The following is a 15,151-nucleotide window of genomic DNA, read 5'->3' on the forward strand; positions in this document are numbered from 1 at the left end:
TAGTGAGGTCTATCTTTTTTAAAGAATATGTGCTACATATAATTTACTCTTGAATCTGGAAAACAATTTCATTGCTAAAATTACCCAGAATTCTTCATTTAGATTTAAGATTACAGGCAAGTAGATATTATTGAGGGCCTGTCCTTAACAAATTCAAGTTACTTGGTTATTGTGTGTGTGTGTGTGTGTGTGTGTATGTGTGATATGCATGTGTGGATGTATGTATGTATGTGAAGCAAACAAACAAACAAAAACATGAGTAGTAGAGATCTCTGAAAATTCACTGGTCAGTCCATCCAGCCAATCAGCAAGCTACATGTTCAATTTGTATTCTACCTTAAGAAATAAGATAGAAAGTGATGGAGAAAGGCAAGGTTTGAGATACTTTTTTCTTTTGACTATGTTGGGTGGAGGGTCATTAACAGTACCAAGACATGGCTTCCTGCATAGAAGCACTAGGACTTCTCTTTCCAAATGTGCCTTGTTCTAAGAGTATATCAGTTTTACTTGATGACATCATACAAGGGACTGGAGACATCTGAAATGTCCTAGACATCATCCTGCACTGAGGCCAATCTTTGTACTTGGTCAGGGAAAATGAATGAATTCCCATCCAATATAGAGTCATTGACCATATAATAGTTGCTCATTTCAAGTGTGATCAGAAGAATGTTACATCACATTATGTACAGCTAGCTCATATACCCTGCCCTGTAGTTTTCTTAAAGTGAGGCCTTCTTCAATAGTTCATACTCAGAAGGTCACAATGAAAACTTTTCTGCCACTGCCCCATCTACAAGAAAAGGTGAGACATGTGCTTGCTTTCTTCACTCTGACCCTCCTACACTTGTCATGGCTTCTGCAGTGTTTATTTATACCCATTTCCATCCAGGTTTCTCTGCCCTTCTACAGTGTGACTTGAAAGTAAGAAGTTATTCACATCACTTCTGTAGTGCCTGACATGGAGTGGACCTCTCCACAAATATTTTTGCTTGAATTAAATCAATGGACTTGGGAATTTGACATGAATTTGAACTGGCATCAGATGGAAAGAGGAAAATCCACACAAGCTGGTTCTTTACTCTGGCAGCTTTGTGATTTCCAGAAAGTCAAAGAAGAGTGTGAAAAAAAAAATAGCCAATAGAGATAAAAGTCATGTTCTTTCTGTTCTCCTGGGACCTTACATCTTCCACCACACTTCCCACAGGCTCAAGGACAACTGTTTCCAGCCAATTACCACACCCAGCTTCCCTATGCCCAACCAGTACTATGTTGAAGATGGGAACAACACCCTGCCATGACACTTCTTCACCCACCTTTAAATCAGACACATCTCTGTAGCACTGCTCAGAGCGGGTGTGGTCTGACAGCTGCACATTCCAGAAGCAGGGAAGCTGATACACCAGAAAGGGGTTTTGTTTGATAACAGCATTGAAAATATCCTGTGGAATAAAAGTCAAAGACACAGTGAAGCTAATAGCTAGTTCAGTTTAGAGGAAGACATGTTTTGAGTATCCTGCCCGTTTTCTACAGAAACTAAGGGGTGGCATTTGGAAAGGAACAGGGGAATGTCACAGGCCAACCTAGGCGACTTGGTGCTTATGAGTCTAGGTGGTCATCATCCAGAGAGTTCACACAGAGCAGATAGGGAATGACTTTCCCATGCTGACTATCATAAAATGAATGAAGTCTCTTTTTCTCCCCTTCCCCCATCCTAGCTTGGAGCCCTATGCTATCCTGAGACTTCCGGAAGGGAACCAATGAGATGACAAGTGACTCACATCATCTAGAGGGTTGAGACAAATTACATATACTGACTCCCAGCAGCTCTTTCTTGGGGCTTTTGGTTAGCCTAGTGATGGATGTTCCTTGGATTTCTACAGGCCACAGCATCCAGAGTACAGCTTCATATTTCAAACTCCACTTGTCCAGGAAGATCCCTCCTACACTTGTGTGTGTGTGTGTGTGTGTGTGTGTGTGTATGTGTATAAAAAAGGGTTTGAGCTCTCTTTCCAAACCCAACATGAAGCCTCACTTATTAGGCAACTATTTGACAGGTGGTACAGGGAGGTGAATTACAGGCCTTCATGGCATAAGTTGGCTGAACAAACTATCCTCACTGGACACAGACATACAGTTCCCAGCAATAGGGAATACACTCAGGTCATTGTTACCTGACTTGAAATATGAGGATAGCAGACAACTATCCCCTCAGGTTTTAGCACCTGAGTTATTACTTTCTTCATTTATTCCTTATGTTGTATCTCATTGTTTAGGAAGGGAGATCAGTTTTGGTAACTTGGGAAATACTGAATAATAATGATGGAAAAAAAAGTGATGTAACCCTTAAGACTTTCTTGTTTCCTCTGTATCTGAAAACTTTGTTGAAAGTTGACAAGTGAATCATGAATAAAAATGTGGCATGATCTCAGTATGAATAGGAAAGAAAGAAATAAGTAAAGTCCAGAAAAAGCATCTACATCACACCTCAACATGGTCAACAAGGAGTGATCCTGAGTTCTGAGGTCAAATAGGTCCCATGCCTTTCCCAATCAAAATGAGAAATATGATTTAATGAACATTAGTTAACAATTTGTTGGAGTTCAAGGGCCTTTTCAGACTGTCTGGTTAAAGTTGGTCTTTCTTGCTTTAGTGCAATTCCCTTGAGTTCAGGGTGACCAGGATAAGGACCACAGTAATGATTTATACATTATATGCTGCTTTTCAGATATATATGACATATTTGGGGAAATATACCGTGGTATTTTGGGACCTTGGGGAACAGGTGTATTCTACACTGGTGGTAGAGATGGTTACTGATGGCTTTTAACATAGCAGACTGTCATCCACTTGCGAGTCATATTCCATAAACAATAAACTTTCTGAGGTAAAGAACCTATTGCTGGAGACCTGGCTTAGTGTTTTTGAGCATTGACTGTTCTTCCAGAGAAGCTGAGTTTGATTACCAGCACCCATAGGGAGGCTCAGAAGCATAAACTTCTGTTTCAGATCCCCTCTTCTGGCCTCCATAGGCATCAGACACACATAAGATTCAGAAACATACATGCAGGCAAATATCCATATAGAAAAAGTAAATAAAGAAAATAATTAGGTTCTTTGTTTACCTCTGCTGTCTTTCTACATGTCATAGTATACAATGCTCAGTGACTGTCTTGGTTGAGTACATGAGTGATCCAATGAATTGAGACCCGTCCAATTGCTAACAGGATTCTTTTAGACATAGCACCAGATCTGCTGTAATCTGGGGTCTGGAATATTCTTCCAAAGGTCCATGTGCTAAACTACTGATCACAAGTGTTCCCTGGCTTCCCCACTAGAGATATTTAAACTTTTGATAGGTAGAATTTAGTGGAAAGTTTTAAAGTCACTGGGAGAATACATGTGAGGGGAATTGTGGGGCTGCAGTATCTTCTTTGGTGTTATTATCCTGTGGTTGAACAGATATGACCCTCCATGTGCTCTGTAGTGTTTTGCTATTAGACAAAGAACAATGTGGTCAACCAACTATGGGTTAAAGCCTACTAAACTGTGACCCAAAATGAACCTCTTAATCCAGGCATGGTGGCACCTACCTTAAATCTCAGAATCTGGGAAACTGAGGCAAGCTAATTGCTACTTCAAGGCAGTCTGGTGTATATACTGAGAACTTGTTTCAGAAAAAGCAAGGAGCTAAACTAAACTGTAACAAAAACCCTTTTCTCAGTGTTTACTGTCCTAACACAGAATATATTAATTGGAGAGTACTCAGATCTAAGAGTCCTTGTCACTGGTCACTCACCTGGTCAGCCAAGGATGTAGACAACATGCCCATGAGTTCCCTCTCTGCTGTCAGTCTCCACATCTGCTCCCATTTCATCTTCCGAAGCTTGTCCAGAAGCAGTAGTATGACTCCTGGGAAACAGTATAGGACAGAAGAACAAGAACAGTGAAATGGAACTAGAAACACTAGCCACTCGGGGACAGCTTGCTGTACTGAGATAAGATCTAACTATCTTCAGTGATGAGTTTTCCCTCCCAAATCTCAGGCAGTGAGCCTTCACCACACAGGGTGCATAGCTTGGAGATGAAGAATCTTGGGCTCAACACCAGACTCTGTCAGATACTGACTTAATTATCATGGAGCATTAATGTTTACAGGGAAGACATACCTTGAAGGAATTAGAAAGTATGAACATTATTGCTAACACACAGACACAGACACACAGACACAGACACACACACACAGAGACACACACACACACACACACACATACACACACACACACACACACACACAGCCTTATGCCAACAGCAGCTATCTATACTTGTGGAGGTTCACAGTGGTGCTGTCTTAGGGGCAGGAACCCTATCACTCTGTTCCCATCATGGTCACACTGGGCTTGGCAAAAAATAAAACAGCTTTTCTACAATTTTACTCTGATTACATATTTTAGTTTTAGTTACTTAAAAAAAAAAATGAGAGGCCAGCCTGGTCTACAAAGTGAGAGTTCCAGGACAGCCAGGACTACACAGAGAAACCCTGTCTCGAAAAAACAAAAACAAAAAACAAAAAACAAACAACAACAACAACAACAAAAGAGCCCTGCCTGGTGCCATGTGGCCCAAGTGAGGAGGTAGCCTGAGGTGAATACTAACTCGGTGCCAAGGCCTGGGCAGTCAGATCACCCTCAGATAACCCTAGTTCAGGTCACATGGCCCAGGTGGAAAGAGAGCCCAAGACAAATCAGAGACAACCACTAGTCTGGTGTCATGGGCCTGAGTGGAAAACAAGCTTGAGTCCACTACCAGTCCAGCAAAGCACAGGCCTAGGCAGGCAGACCTGCCTGAGACAAACCCTGCTTGAAGCCACACTGCCTAGGTGGGGCACAGTACTCCTGAGATAACGCCACAAACCCAAGGGCCTTGATGATCAAGTAAGTGGTGAAGACATGAAAGAGAAAGAGAAGCAGAAGGATATGTACACAATGAAGAGAGGTGGAACTGGGGACTGGAGAGTAGTGAAGAACAGACTGATGTAAGTAGCTGGCGAAGCCACCTAAGGTCATGGTGGGTGGGGTCTTGGGCTGTACTGCCACTGAGGGCCATGAGTCCATGGCCCTGCAGCATGGTGGGTATGTTACCATCAAAGGACAGGCAGATGCCCCTGCCTTGGGTTGCTGCCTGGGGCCATGTTGATTTCTGAAGGCTATGCAAAACTGGTCCCATCCCTCATCTGGGTATTGTGGGATTGCTGTCCCTGTCCCTCACCTCAGTGATACTCAGGAGAGTGGGTCTCTCATCTCTCCCAGGTAGCACACAGTAGAGCTGGCCCTGAAGGTGTGAGTATGGGCGGACTGGCCCTGCCACTTGTCTGCTTTGCACTGGCATTGACAAGGAAGAGATGCTCTCCCCTACCTTTACCTCTAGTCGCCTGTGGTGAACTGGGGAGCTGGCCCTGAAGTCATGACAACAGTAGATTGGCCCTGCACCTCACCTGGGCGGCACAGTAGATCTGGCCCTGATGGTGTAGGCACAGGTCAGTCTGACCTGAGGGCATTAGAGTTGGAGGGCTGACTCTCCCCTTTGCAGCTGCAGCTCTGGATGTGCTGCTAGGCAGGGCAGTGCTGGAGAGCTCACCATAGTGGTGTGGGTGTGGGAGAGCTGGCAGGCTGGACAGCTCAAATACCTTCCAGGACCAGAGTTATCTACCTCATTGAAGAATTAATAGAGCATGTGAAGGGGCTGGTCCTACAAAGCCAAAGCTACAGGATCTCCACGACACAGGGCATGGACAGGATATCCAAGAGGAGTCCCAGTGAGGTTCCAGTATTGATAATGTAGCAGAAGCCAGAGGCCTCATACCAGATGAATGACTCATTGAAATGAACATTTGCAAGCAAAGAAGTGTGGACAAAAGGGTACACCATAGTACATACTACTGAGACACTACAACAACCACAGTGAGATTTTTTCCCCCTTTGGGTAGGTAGGTTGTAAGGGCTGAGGGTAGGTATGAGATAAAAAGGCGAGTGGGGTTGGGGCGTACAATGTAAAATTCACAAAGAACGAATAAAAGTTTTTTTTTTTAAATATGTATCAATGTTTGCCTCCATGTATGTGCATGTGCATTTGGTACCCACAGAGAACAGAAGAGGGTGCCTGATCCCCTGGAGTTTGAATTACAGAAGGTCCTGAGCCGCTGTATGGGAGCTGGGAATGAAAATGAAGTCCTATCCAAGAGCAACAAGTGCTCTTAACCTCTGATCCATCATTCTAGCCCTTTCTGATTACATCTTCATCTATTATTTGATAGTTACTCACTAGCCACACACCCTTTCCTTAGTGTCCTTGACTTCAGCACATCCTTCAATGACTCAACAACAATCAATAGGAGTGAAGTGCTCATGTTTAGCCTTTAGCACAAACGTCAAGGCCTTCATGTTTATAAGAAATTATTAACTGCCATTCCATGAGCATGGGAGATCTTTCCATCTTCTGAGATCCTCTTCGATTTTTTTCTTCAGAGACTTGAAGTTCTTATCATACAGATCTTTCACTTCCTTAGTTAGAGTCACATCGAGGTATTTTATATTATTTGTGACTATTGTGAAGGATGTTGTTTCTTGATTTCTTTCTCAGCCTGTTTATCCTTTGTGTAGAGAAAGGAAAATGATGTTTGAATTAATTTTATATCCAGCTACTTCAGTGAAGTTGTTTATCAAGTTTAGGAGTTCTCTGGTGGAATTTTTGGGGTTAGATTAATATAGTCAAAATGGCTATCTTGCCGAAAGCAATCTATAGATTCAATGCAATCCTTATCAAAATTCCAACTCAAATCTTCAACGAGTTAGAAAGGGCAATTTGCAAATTCATGTGGAGAAATAAAATACCTAGGATAGCAAAAACTATTCTCAATAATAAAAGAACCTCTGTGGAATCACCATGCCTGACCTCAAGCTGTACTACAGAGCAATTGTGATAAAAACTGAATGGTACTGGTACAGTGACAGACAGGTAGATCAATGGAATAGAATCGAACACCCAGAAATGAACCCACACACCTATGGTCACTTGATCTTTGACAAAGGAGCTAAAACCATCTTGTGGAAAAATGATAGCATTTTCAACAAATGGTATTGGCTCAACTGGCAGTTAGCAAGTAGAAGAATGCGAATTGATCTATTCTTATCTCGTTGTATAAAGCTCAAGTCTAAGTGGATCAAGGAACTCCACATAAAACCAGAGACACTGAAACTAACAGAGGAGAAAGTGGGGGAAGAGCCTCAAAGATATGGGCACAGAGGAAAAATTCCTGAACAGAACACCAATGGCTTGTGCTGTAAGATCAAGAATCGACAAATGGGACCTCATAAAATTGCAAAGCTTCTGTAAGGCAAAGGACACTGTCAATAAGACAAAACATCAACCAACAGATTGGGAAAAGATCTTTACCAATCCTAAATCCGATAGGAGGCTAATATCCAATATATATAAAGAACTCAAGAAGTTGAATTCCAGAGAACCAAATAACCCTATTAAAAATGGGGTACAGGCCCTTCCGCTCGACTCGAGACTCGAGCCCCGGGCTACCTTGCCAGCAGAGTCTTGCCCAACACCCGCAAGGGTCCACACGGGACTCCCCACGGGACCCTAAGACCTCTGGTGAGTGGATCACAGTGCCTGCCCCAATCCAATCGCGCGGAACTCGAGACTGCGGTACATAGGGAAGCAGGCTACCCGGGCCTGATCTGGGGCACAAGTCCCTTCCGCTCGACTCGAGACTCGAGCCCCGGGCTACCTTGCCAGCAGAGTCTTGCCCAACACCCGCAAGGGCCCACACGGGACTCCCCACGGGACCCTAAGACCTCTGGCAAGGTGGAACTTGAGACTGCGGTACATAGGGAAGCAGGCTACCCGGGCTTGATCTGGGGCACAAACCCCTTCCACTCCACTCGAGCCCCGGCTACCTTGCCAGCTGAGTCGCCTGACACCCGCAAGGGCCCACACAGGATTCCACACGTGATCCTAAGACCTCTAGTGAGTGGAACACAACTTCTGCCAGGAGTCTGGTTCGAACACCAGATATCTGGGTACCTGCCTTGCAAGAAGAGAGCTTGCCTGCAGAGAATACTCTGCCCACTGAAACTAAGGAGAGTGCTACCCTCCAGGTCTGCTCATAGAGGCTAACAGAGTCACCTGAAGAACAAGCTCTTAACAGTGACAACTAAAACAGCTAGCTTCAGAGATTACCAGATGGCGAAAGGCAAACGTAAGAATCCTACTAACAGAAATCAAGACCACTCACCATCATCAGAATGCAGCACTCCCACCCCACCTAGTCCTGGGCACCCCAACACAACCGAAAATCTAGACCCAGATTTAAAAACATTTCTCATGATGATGATAGAGGACATCAAGAAGGACTTTCATAAGTCACTTAAAGACTTACAGGAGAGCACTGCTAAAGAGTTACAGGCTCTTAAAGAAAAGCAGGAAAACACAGCCAAACAGGTGATGGAAATGAACAAAACCATACTAGAACTAAAAGGGGAAGTAGACACAATAAAGAAAACCCAAAGCGAGGCAACGCTGGAGATAGAAACCCTAGGAAAGAGATCTGGAACCATAGATGCGAGCATCAGCAACAGAATACAAGAAATGGAAGAGAGAATCTCAGGTGCAGAAGATTCCATAGAGAACATCGACACAACAGTCAAAGAAAATACAAAATGCAAAAGGATCCTAACTCAAAACATCCAGGTAATCCAGGACACAATGAGAAGACCAAACCTACGGATAATAGGAATTGATGAGAATGAAGATTTTCAACTTAAAGGGCCAGCTAATATCTTCAACAAAATAATAGAAGAAAACTTCCCAAACATAAAAAAAGAGATGCCCATGATCATACAAGAAGCATACAGAACTCCAAATAGACTGGACCAGAAAAGAAATTCCTCCCGACACATAATAATCAGAACAACAAATGCACTAAATAAAGATAGAATATTAAAAGCAGTAAGGGAGAAAGGTCAAGTAACATATAAAGGAAGGCCTATCAGAATTACACCAGACTTTTCACCAGAGACTATGAAAGCCAGAAGAGCCTGGACAGATGTTATACAGACACTAAGAGAACACAAATGCCAGCCCAGGCTACTATACCCGGCCAAACTCTCAATTACCATAGATGGAGAAACCAAAGTATTCCACGACAAAACCAAGTTCACACAATATCTTTCCACGAATCCAGCCCTTCAAAGGATAATAACAGAAAAGAAGCAATACAAGGACGGAAATCACGCCCTAGAACAACCAAGAAAGTAATCATTCAACAAACCAAAAAGAAGACAGCCACAAGAACAGAATGCCAACTCTAACAACAAAAATAAAAGGGAGCAACAATTACTTTTCCTTAATATCTCTTAATATCAATGGACTCAATTCCCCAATAAAAAGGCATAGACTAACAGACTGGCTACACAAACAGGACCCAACATTCTGCTGCTTACAGGAAACCCATCTCAGGGAAAAAGACAGACACTACCTCAGAGTGAAAGGCTGGAAAACAATTTTCCAAGCAAATGGACTGAAGAAACAAGCTGGAGTAGCCATTTTAATATCGGATAAAATCGACTTCCAACCCAAAGTTATCAAAAAAGACAAGGAGGGACACTTCATACTCATCAAAGGTAAAATCCTCCAAGAGGAACTCTCAATTCTGAATATCTACGCACCAAATGCAAGGGCAGCCACATTCATTAGAGACACTTTAGTAAAGCTCAAAGCATACATTGCACCTCACACAATAATAGTGGGAGACTTCAACACACCACTTTCTTCAAAGGACAGATCGTGGAAACAGAAACTAAACAGGGACACAGTGAAACTAACAGAAGTTCTGAAACAAATGGACCTGACAGATATCTACAGAACATTTTATCCTAAAACAAAAGGATATACCTTCTTCTCAGCACCTCACGGGACCTTCTCCAAAATTGACCATATAATTGGTCACAAAACAGGCCTCAATAGATACAAAAATATTGAAATTGTCCCATGTATCCTATCAGACCACCATGGCCTAAGACTGATCTTCAATAACAACATAAATAATGGAAAGCCAACATTCACGTGGAAACTGAATAACACTCTTCTCAATGATACCTTGGTCAAGGAAGGAATAAAGAAAGAAATTAAAGACTTTTTAGAGTTTAATGAAAATGAAGCCACAACGTACCCAAACCTATGGGACACAATGAAAGCATTTCTAAGAGGGAAACTCATAGCGCTGAGTGCCTCCAAGAAGAAACGGGAGACAGCACATACTAGCAGCTTGACAACACATCTAAAAGCCCTAGAAAAAAAGGAAGCAAATTCACCCAAGAGGAGTAGACGGCAGGAAATAATCAAACTCAGGGGTGAAATCAACCAAGTGGAAACAAGAAGAACTATTCAAAGAATTAACCAAACGAGGAGTTGGTTCTTTGAGAAAATCAACAAGATAGATAAACCCTTAGCTAGACTCACTAAAGGGCACAGGGACAAAATCCTAATTAACAAAATCAGAAATGAAAAGGGAGACATAACAACAGATCCTGAAGAAATCCAAAACACCATCAGATCCTTCTACAAAAGGCTATACTCAACAAAACTGGAAAACCTGGACGAAATGGACAAATTTCTGGACAGATACCAGGTACCAAAGTTGAATCAGGATCAAGTTGACCATCTAAACAGTCCCATATCACCTAAAGAAATAGAAGCAGTTATTAATAGTCTCCCAACCAAAAAAAGCCCAGGACCAGATGGGTTTAGTGCAGAGTTCTATCAGACCTTCAAAGAAGATCTAATTCCAATTCTGCACAAACTATTTCACAAAATAGAAGTAGAAGGTACTCTACCCAACTCATTTTATGAAGCCACTATTACTCTGATACCTAAACCACAGAAAGATCCAACAAAGATAGAGAACTTCAGACCAATTTCTCTTATGAATATCGATGCAAAAATCCTCAATAAAATTCTCGCTAACCGAATCCAAGAACACATTAAAGCAATCATCCATCCTGACCAAGTAGGTTTTATTCCAGGGATGCAGGGATGGTTTAATATACGAAAATCCATCAATGTAATCCATTATATAAACAAACTCAAAGACAAAAACCACATGATCATCTCGTTAGATGCAGAAAAAGCATTTGACAAGATCCAACACCCATTCATGATAAAAGTTTTGGAAAGATCAGGAATTCAAGGCCCATACCTAAACATGATAAAAGCAATCTACAGCAAACCAGTAGCCAACATCAAAGTAAATGGAGAGAAGCTGGAAGCAATCCCACTAAAATCAGGGACTAGACAAGGCTGCCCACTTTCTCCCTACCTTTTCAACATAGTACTTGAAGTATTAGCCAGAGCAATTCGACAACAAAAGGAGATCAAGGGGATACAAATTGGAAAAGAGGAAGTCAAAATATCACTTTTTGCAGATGATATGATAGTATATATAAGTGACCCTAAAAATTCTACCAGAGAACTCCTAAACCTGATAAACAGCTTCGGTGAAGTAGCTGGATATAAAATAAACTCAAACAAGTCAATGGCCTTTCTCTATACAAAGAATAAACAGGCTGAGAAAGAAATTAGGGAAACAACACCCTTCTCAATAGTCACAAATAATATAAAATATCTTGGCGTGACTCTAACTAAGGAGGTGAAAGATCTGTATGATAAAAACTTCAAATCTCTGAAGAAAGAAATTAAAGAAGATCTCAGAAGATGGAAAGATCTCCCATGCTCATGGATTGGCAGGATCAACATTGTAAAAATGGCTATCTTGCCAAAAGCAATCTACAGATTCAATGCAATCCCCATCAAAATTCCAACTCAATTCTTCAACGAATTGGAAGGAGCAATTTGCAAATTTGTCTGGAATAACAAAAAACCTAGGATAGCAAAAAGTCTTCTCAAGGATAAAAGAACTTCTGGCGGAATCACCATGCCAGACCTAAAGCTTTACTACAGAGCAATTGTGATAAAAACTGCATGGTACTGGTATAGAGACAGACAAGTAGACCAATGGAATAGAATTGAAGATCCAGAAATGAACCCACACACCTATGGTCACTTGATCTTCGACAAGGGAGCTAAAACCATCCAGTGGAAGAAAGACAGCATTTTCAACAATTGGTGCTGGCACAACTGGTTGTTATCGTGTAGAAGAATGCGAATCGATCCATACTTATCTCCTTGTACTAAGGTCAAATCTAAGTGGATCAAGGAACTTCACATAAAACCAGAGACACTGAAACTTATAGAGGAGAAAGTGGGGAAAAGCCTTGAAGATATGGGCACAGGGGAAAAATTCCTGAACAGAACAGCAATGGCTTGTGCTGTAAGATCGAGAATCGACAAATGGGACCTAATGAAACTCCAAAGTTTCTGCAAGGCAAAAGACACCGTCAATAAGACAAAAAGACCACCAACAGATTGGGAAAGGATCTTTACCTATCCTAAATCAGATAGGGGACTAATATCCAACATATATAAAGAACTCAAGAAGGTGGACTTCAGAAAATCAAATAACCCCATTAAAAAATGGGGCTCAGAACTGAACAAAGAATTCTCACCTGAGGAATACCGAATGGCAGAGAAGCACTTGAAAAAATGTTCAACATCCTTAATCATCAGGGAAATGCAAATCAAAACAACCCTGAGATTCCACCTCACACCAGTCAGAATGGCTAAGATCAAAAATTCAGGTGACAGCAGATGCTGGCGAGGATGTGGAGAAAGAGGAACACTCCTCCATTGTTGGTGGGAGTGCAGGCTTGTACAACCACTCTGGAAATCAGTCTGGCGGTTCCTCAGAAAACTGGACATAGTACTACCGGAGGATCCAGCAATACCTCTCCTGGGCATATATCCAGAAGATGCCCCAACAGGTAAGAAGGACACATGCTCCACTATGTTCATAGCAGCCTTATTTATAATAGCCAGAAGCTGGAAAGAACCTAGATGCCCCTCAACAGAGGAATGGATACAGAAAATGTGGTACATCTACACAATGGAGTACTACTCAGCTATTAAAAAGAATGAATTTATGAAATTCCTAGCCAAATGGATGGACCTGGAGGGCATCATCCTGAGTGAGGTAACACATTCACAAAGAAACTCACACAATATGTATTCACTGATAAGTGGATATTAGCCCCAAACCTAGGATACCCAAGATATAAGATATAATTTGCTAAACACATGAAACTCAAGGAGAATGAAGACTGAAGTGTGGACACTATGCCCCTCCTTAGATTTGGGAACAAAACACCCATGGAAGGAGTTACAGAGACGGAGTTTGGAGCTGAGATGAAAGGATGGACCATGTAGAGACTGCCATAGCCAGGGATCCACCCCATAATCAGCATCCAAACGCTGACACCATTGCATACACTAGCAAGATTTTATTGAAAGGACGCAGATGTAGCTGTCTCTTGTGAGACTATGCCGGGGCCCAGCAAACACAGAAGTGGATGCTCACAGTCAGCTAATGGATGGATCATAGGGCTCCCAATGGAGGAGCTAGAGAAAGTAGCCAAGGAGCTAAAGGGATCTGCAACCCTATAGGTGGAACAACATTATGAGCTAACCAGTACCCCGGAGCTCTTGACTCTAGCTGCATATGTATCAAAAGATGGCCTAGTCGGCCATCACTGGAAAGAGAGGCCCATTGGACTTGCAAACTTTATATGCCCCAGTACAGGGGAATGCCAGGGCCAAAAAGGGGGAGTGGGTGGGCAGGGGAGTGGGGGTGGGTGGGTATGGGGGACTTTTGGTATAGCATTGGAAATGTAAATGAGTTAAATACCTAATAAAAATGGAAAAAAAAAGAAAAAAAATGGGGTACAGATCTAAATAAAACATTTTATTTTTTTAAAAAAATTTTATTAGATATTTTCTTCATTTACATTTCAAATGCTATCCTGAAAGTTCCCTATACTATCCCCCCACCCTACTCCCCTACCCACCCACTCCCACTTCTTAGGCCTGGTATCTCCCCTGTTCTGGGGCATATAAAGTTTGCAATACCAAGGGGCCTCTCTTCCCAATGATGGCCGACTAGGCCATCTTCTGATACATATGTAGCTAGAGACACGAGCTCTGGGGGTACTGATCAGTTCATATTGTTGTTCCACCTATAGGGCTGCAGACCCCTTCAGCTACTTGGGTACATTCTCTAGCTCCTCCATTGAGGGCCTAGTGTTCCATCCTATAGATGACTGTGAGCATCCACTTCTGTATTTGCCAGGCACTGCCATAGCCTTATACGAGACAGCTATATCAGGGTCCTTCCAGCAAAACCTTACTGGCATATGCAAAAGTGTCGCAATTGATGGCTGATTATGAGATGGATTCCCTGGGTGGGGTAGTCTCTGGATGGTCCTTCCTTTCATCTTAGCTCCAAACTATGTCTCTGTATCTTCTTCTATGGTATTTTGTTCCCTATTCTAAGGAGGAATGAAGTATCCACGTGTTGGTCTTCCTTTATGATTTTCTTGTGTTTTGCAAATTGTATCTTGGGTATTCTAAGTTTCTGGGCTAATATCCACTCATCAGTGAGTGCATATCAAGTGAGTTCTTTTGTGATTGGGTTACCTCACTCAGGATGATATCCTTCAGATACATCCATTTGCCCAAGAATTTCATAAATTCATTGTTCGTAATAGCTGAGTAGTATTCCATTGTGTAAATGTACCACATTTTCTGTATCCCTTCCTCTTTTGAGGGACATCTGGATTCTTTCCAGCTTTGGCTATTATAAATAAGGCTGCTATGAACATAGTGGAGCATGTGTCCTTATTACCAATTGGAACATCTCTGCCCAGGAGAGGTATTGCTGGATCTTCCGGTAGTACTATGTCCAATTTTTTGAGGAACCGCCAGACTGATTTCCAGAGTGATTGTACCAGCTTGCACTCTCACCAGCAGTGGAGGAGTGTTCCTCTTTTTCCACATCCACGCCAGCATCTGCTGTCACCTGAATTTTTGATCTTAGCCATTCTGACTGGTGTGAGGTGGAATCTCAGGGTTGTTTTAATTTGCATTTCCCTGATGATTACGGATGTTGAACATTTTTTCAAGTGCTTCTCAG

The 15,151-nt window shown here is 42.3% G+C and overlaps 1 protein-coding gene across 4 annotated transcripts in view; it reads right to left on the reverse strand.

Annotated features, from left to right (window-relative positions):
* Large1 (LARGE xylosyl- and glucuronyltransferase 1) overlaps nt 1-15,151 on the reverse strand; it is a 539,124-nt gene that overhangs the window by 67,294 nt on the left and 456,679 nt on the right. For all 4 annotated transcript variants that reach the window (XR_003947238.1, NM_010687.2, NM_001317391.1 and 1 more), the window contains 2 exons: nt 3,800-3,912; nt 1,317-1,442 (listed from right to left, as the gene is read on the reverse strand). Coding sequence is in view for 3 of the 4 variants with exons in the window: in NM_010687.2 (NP_034817.1) it covers nt 1,317-1,442; nt 3,800-3,912 (239 nt within the window). In the remaining variant the exon portion in view is untranslated. The remainder of the gene's footprint in view (nt 1-1,316; nt 1,443-3,799; nt 3,913-15,151) is intronic.

This window comes from Mus musculus, chromosome 8 (assembly GCF_000001635.26).
Source record: "Mus musculus strain C57BL/6J chromosome 8, GRCm38.p6 C57BL/6J".
Classification (NCBI taxonomy): domain Eukaryota; kingdom Metazoa; phylum Chordata; class Mammalia; order Rodentia; family Muridae; genus Mus; species Mus musculus.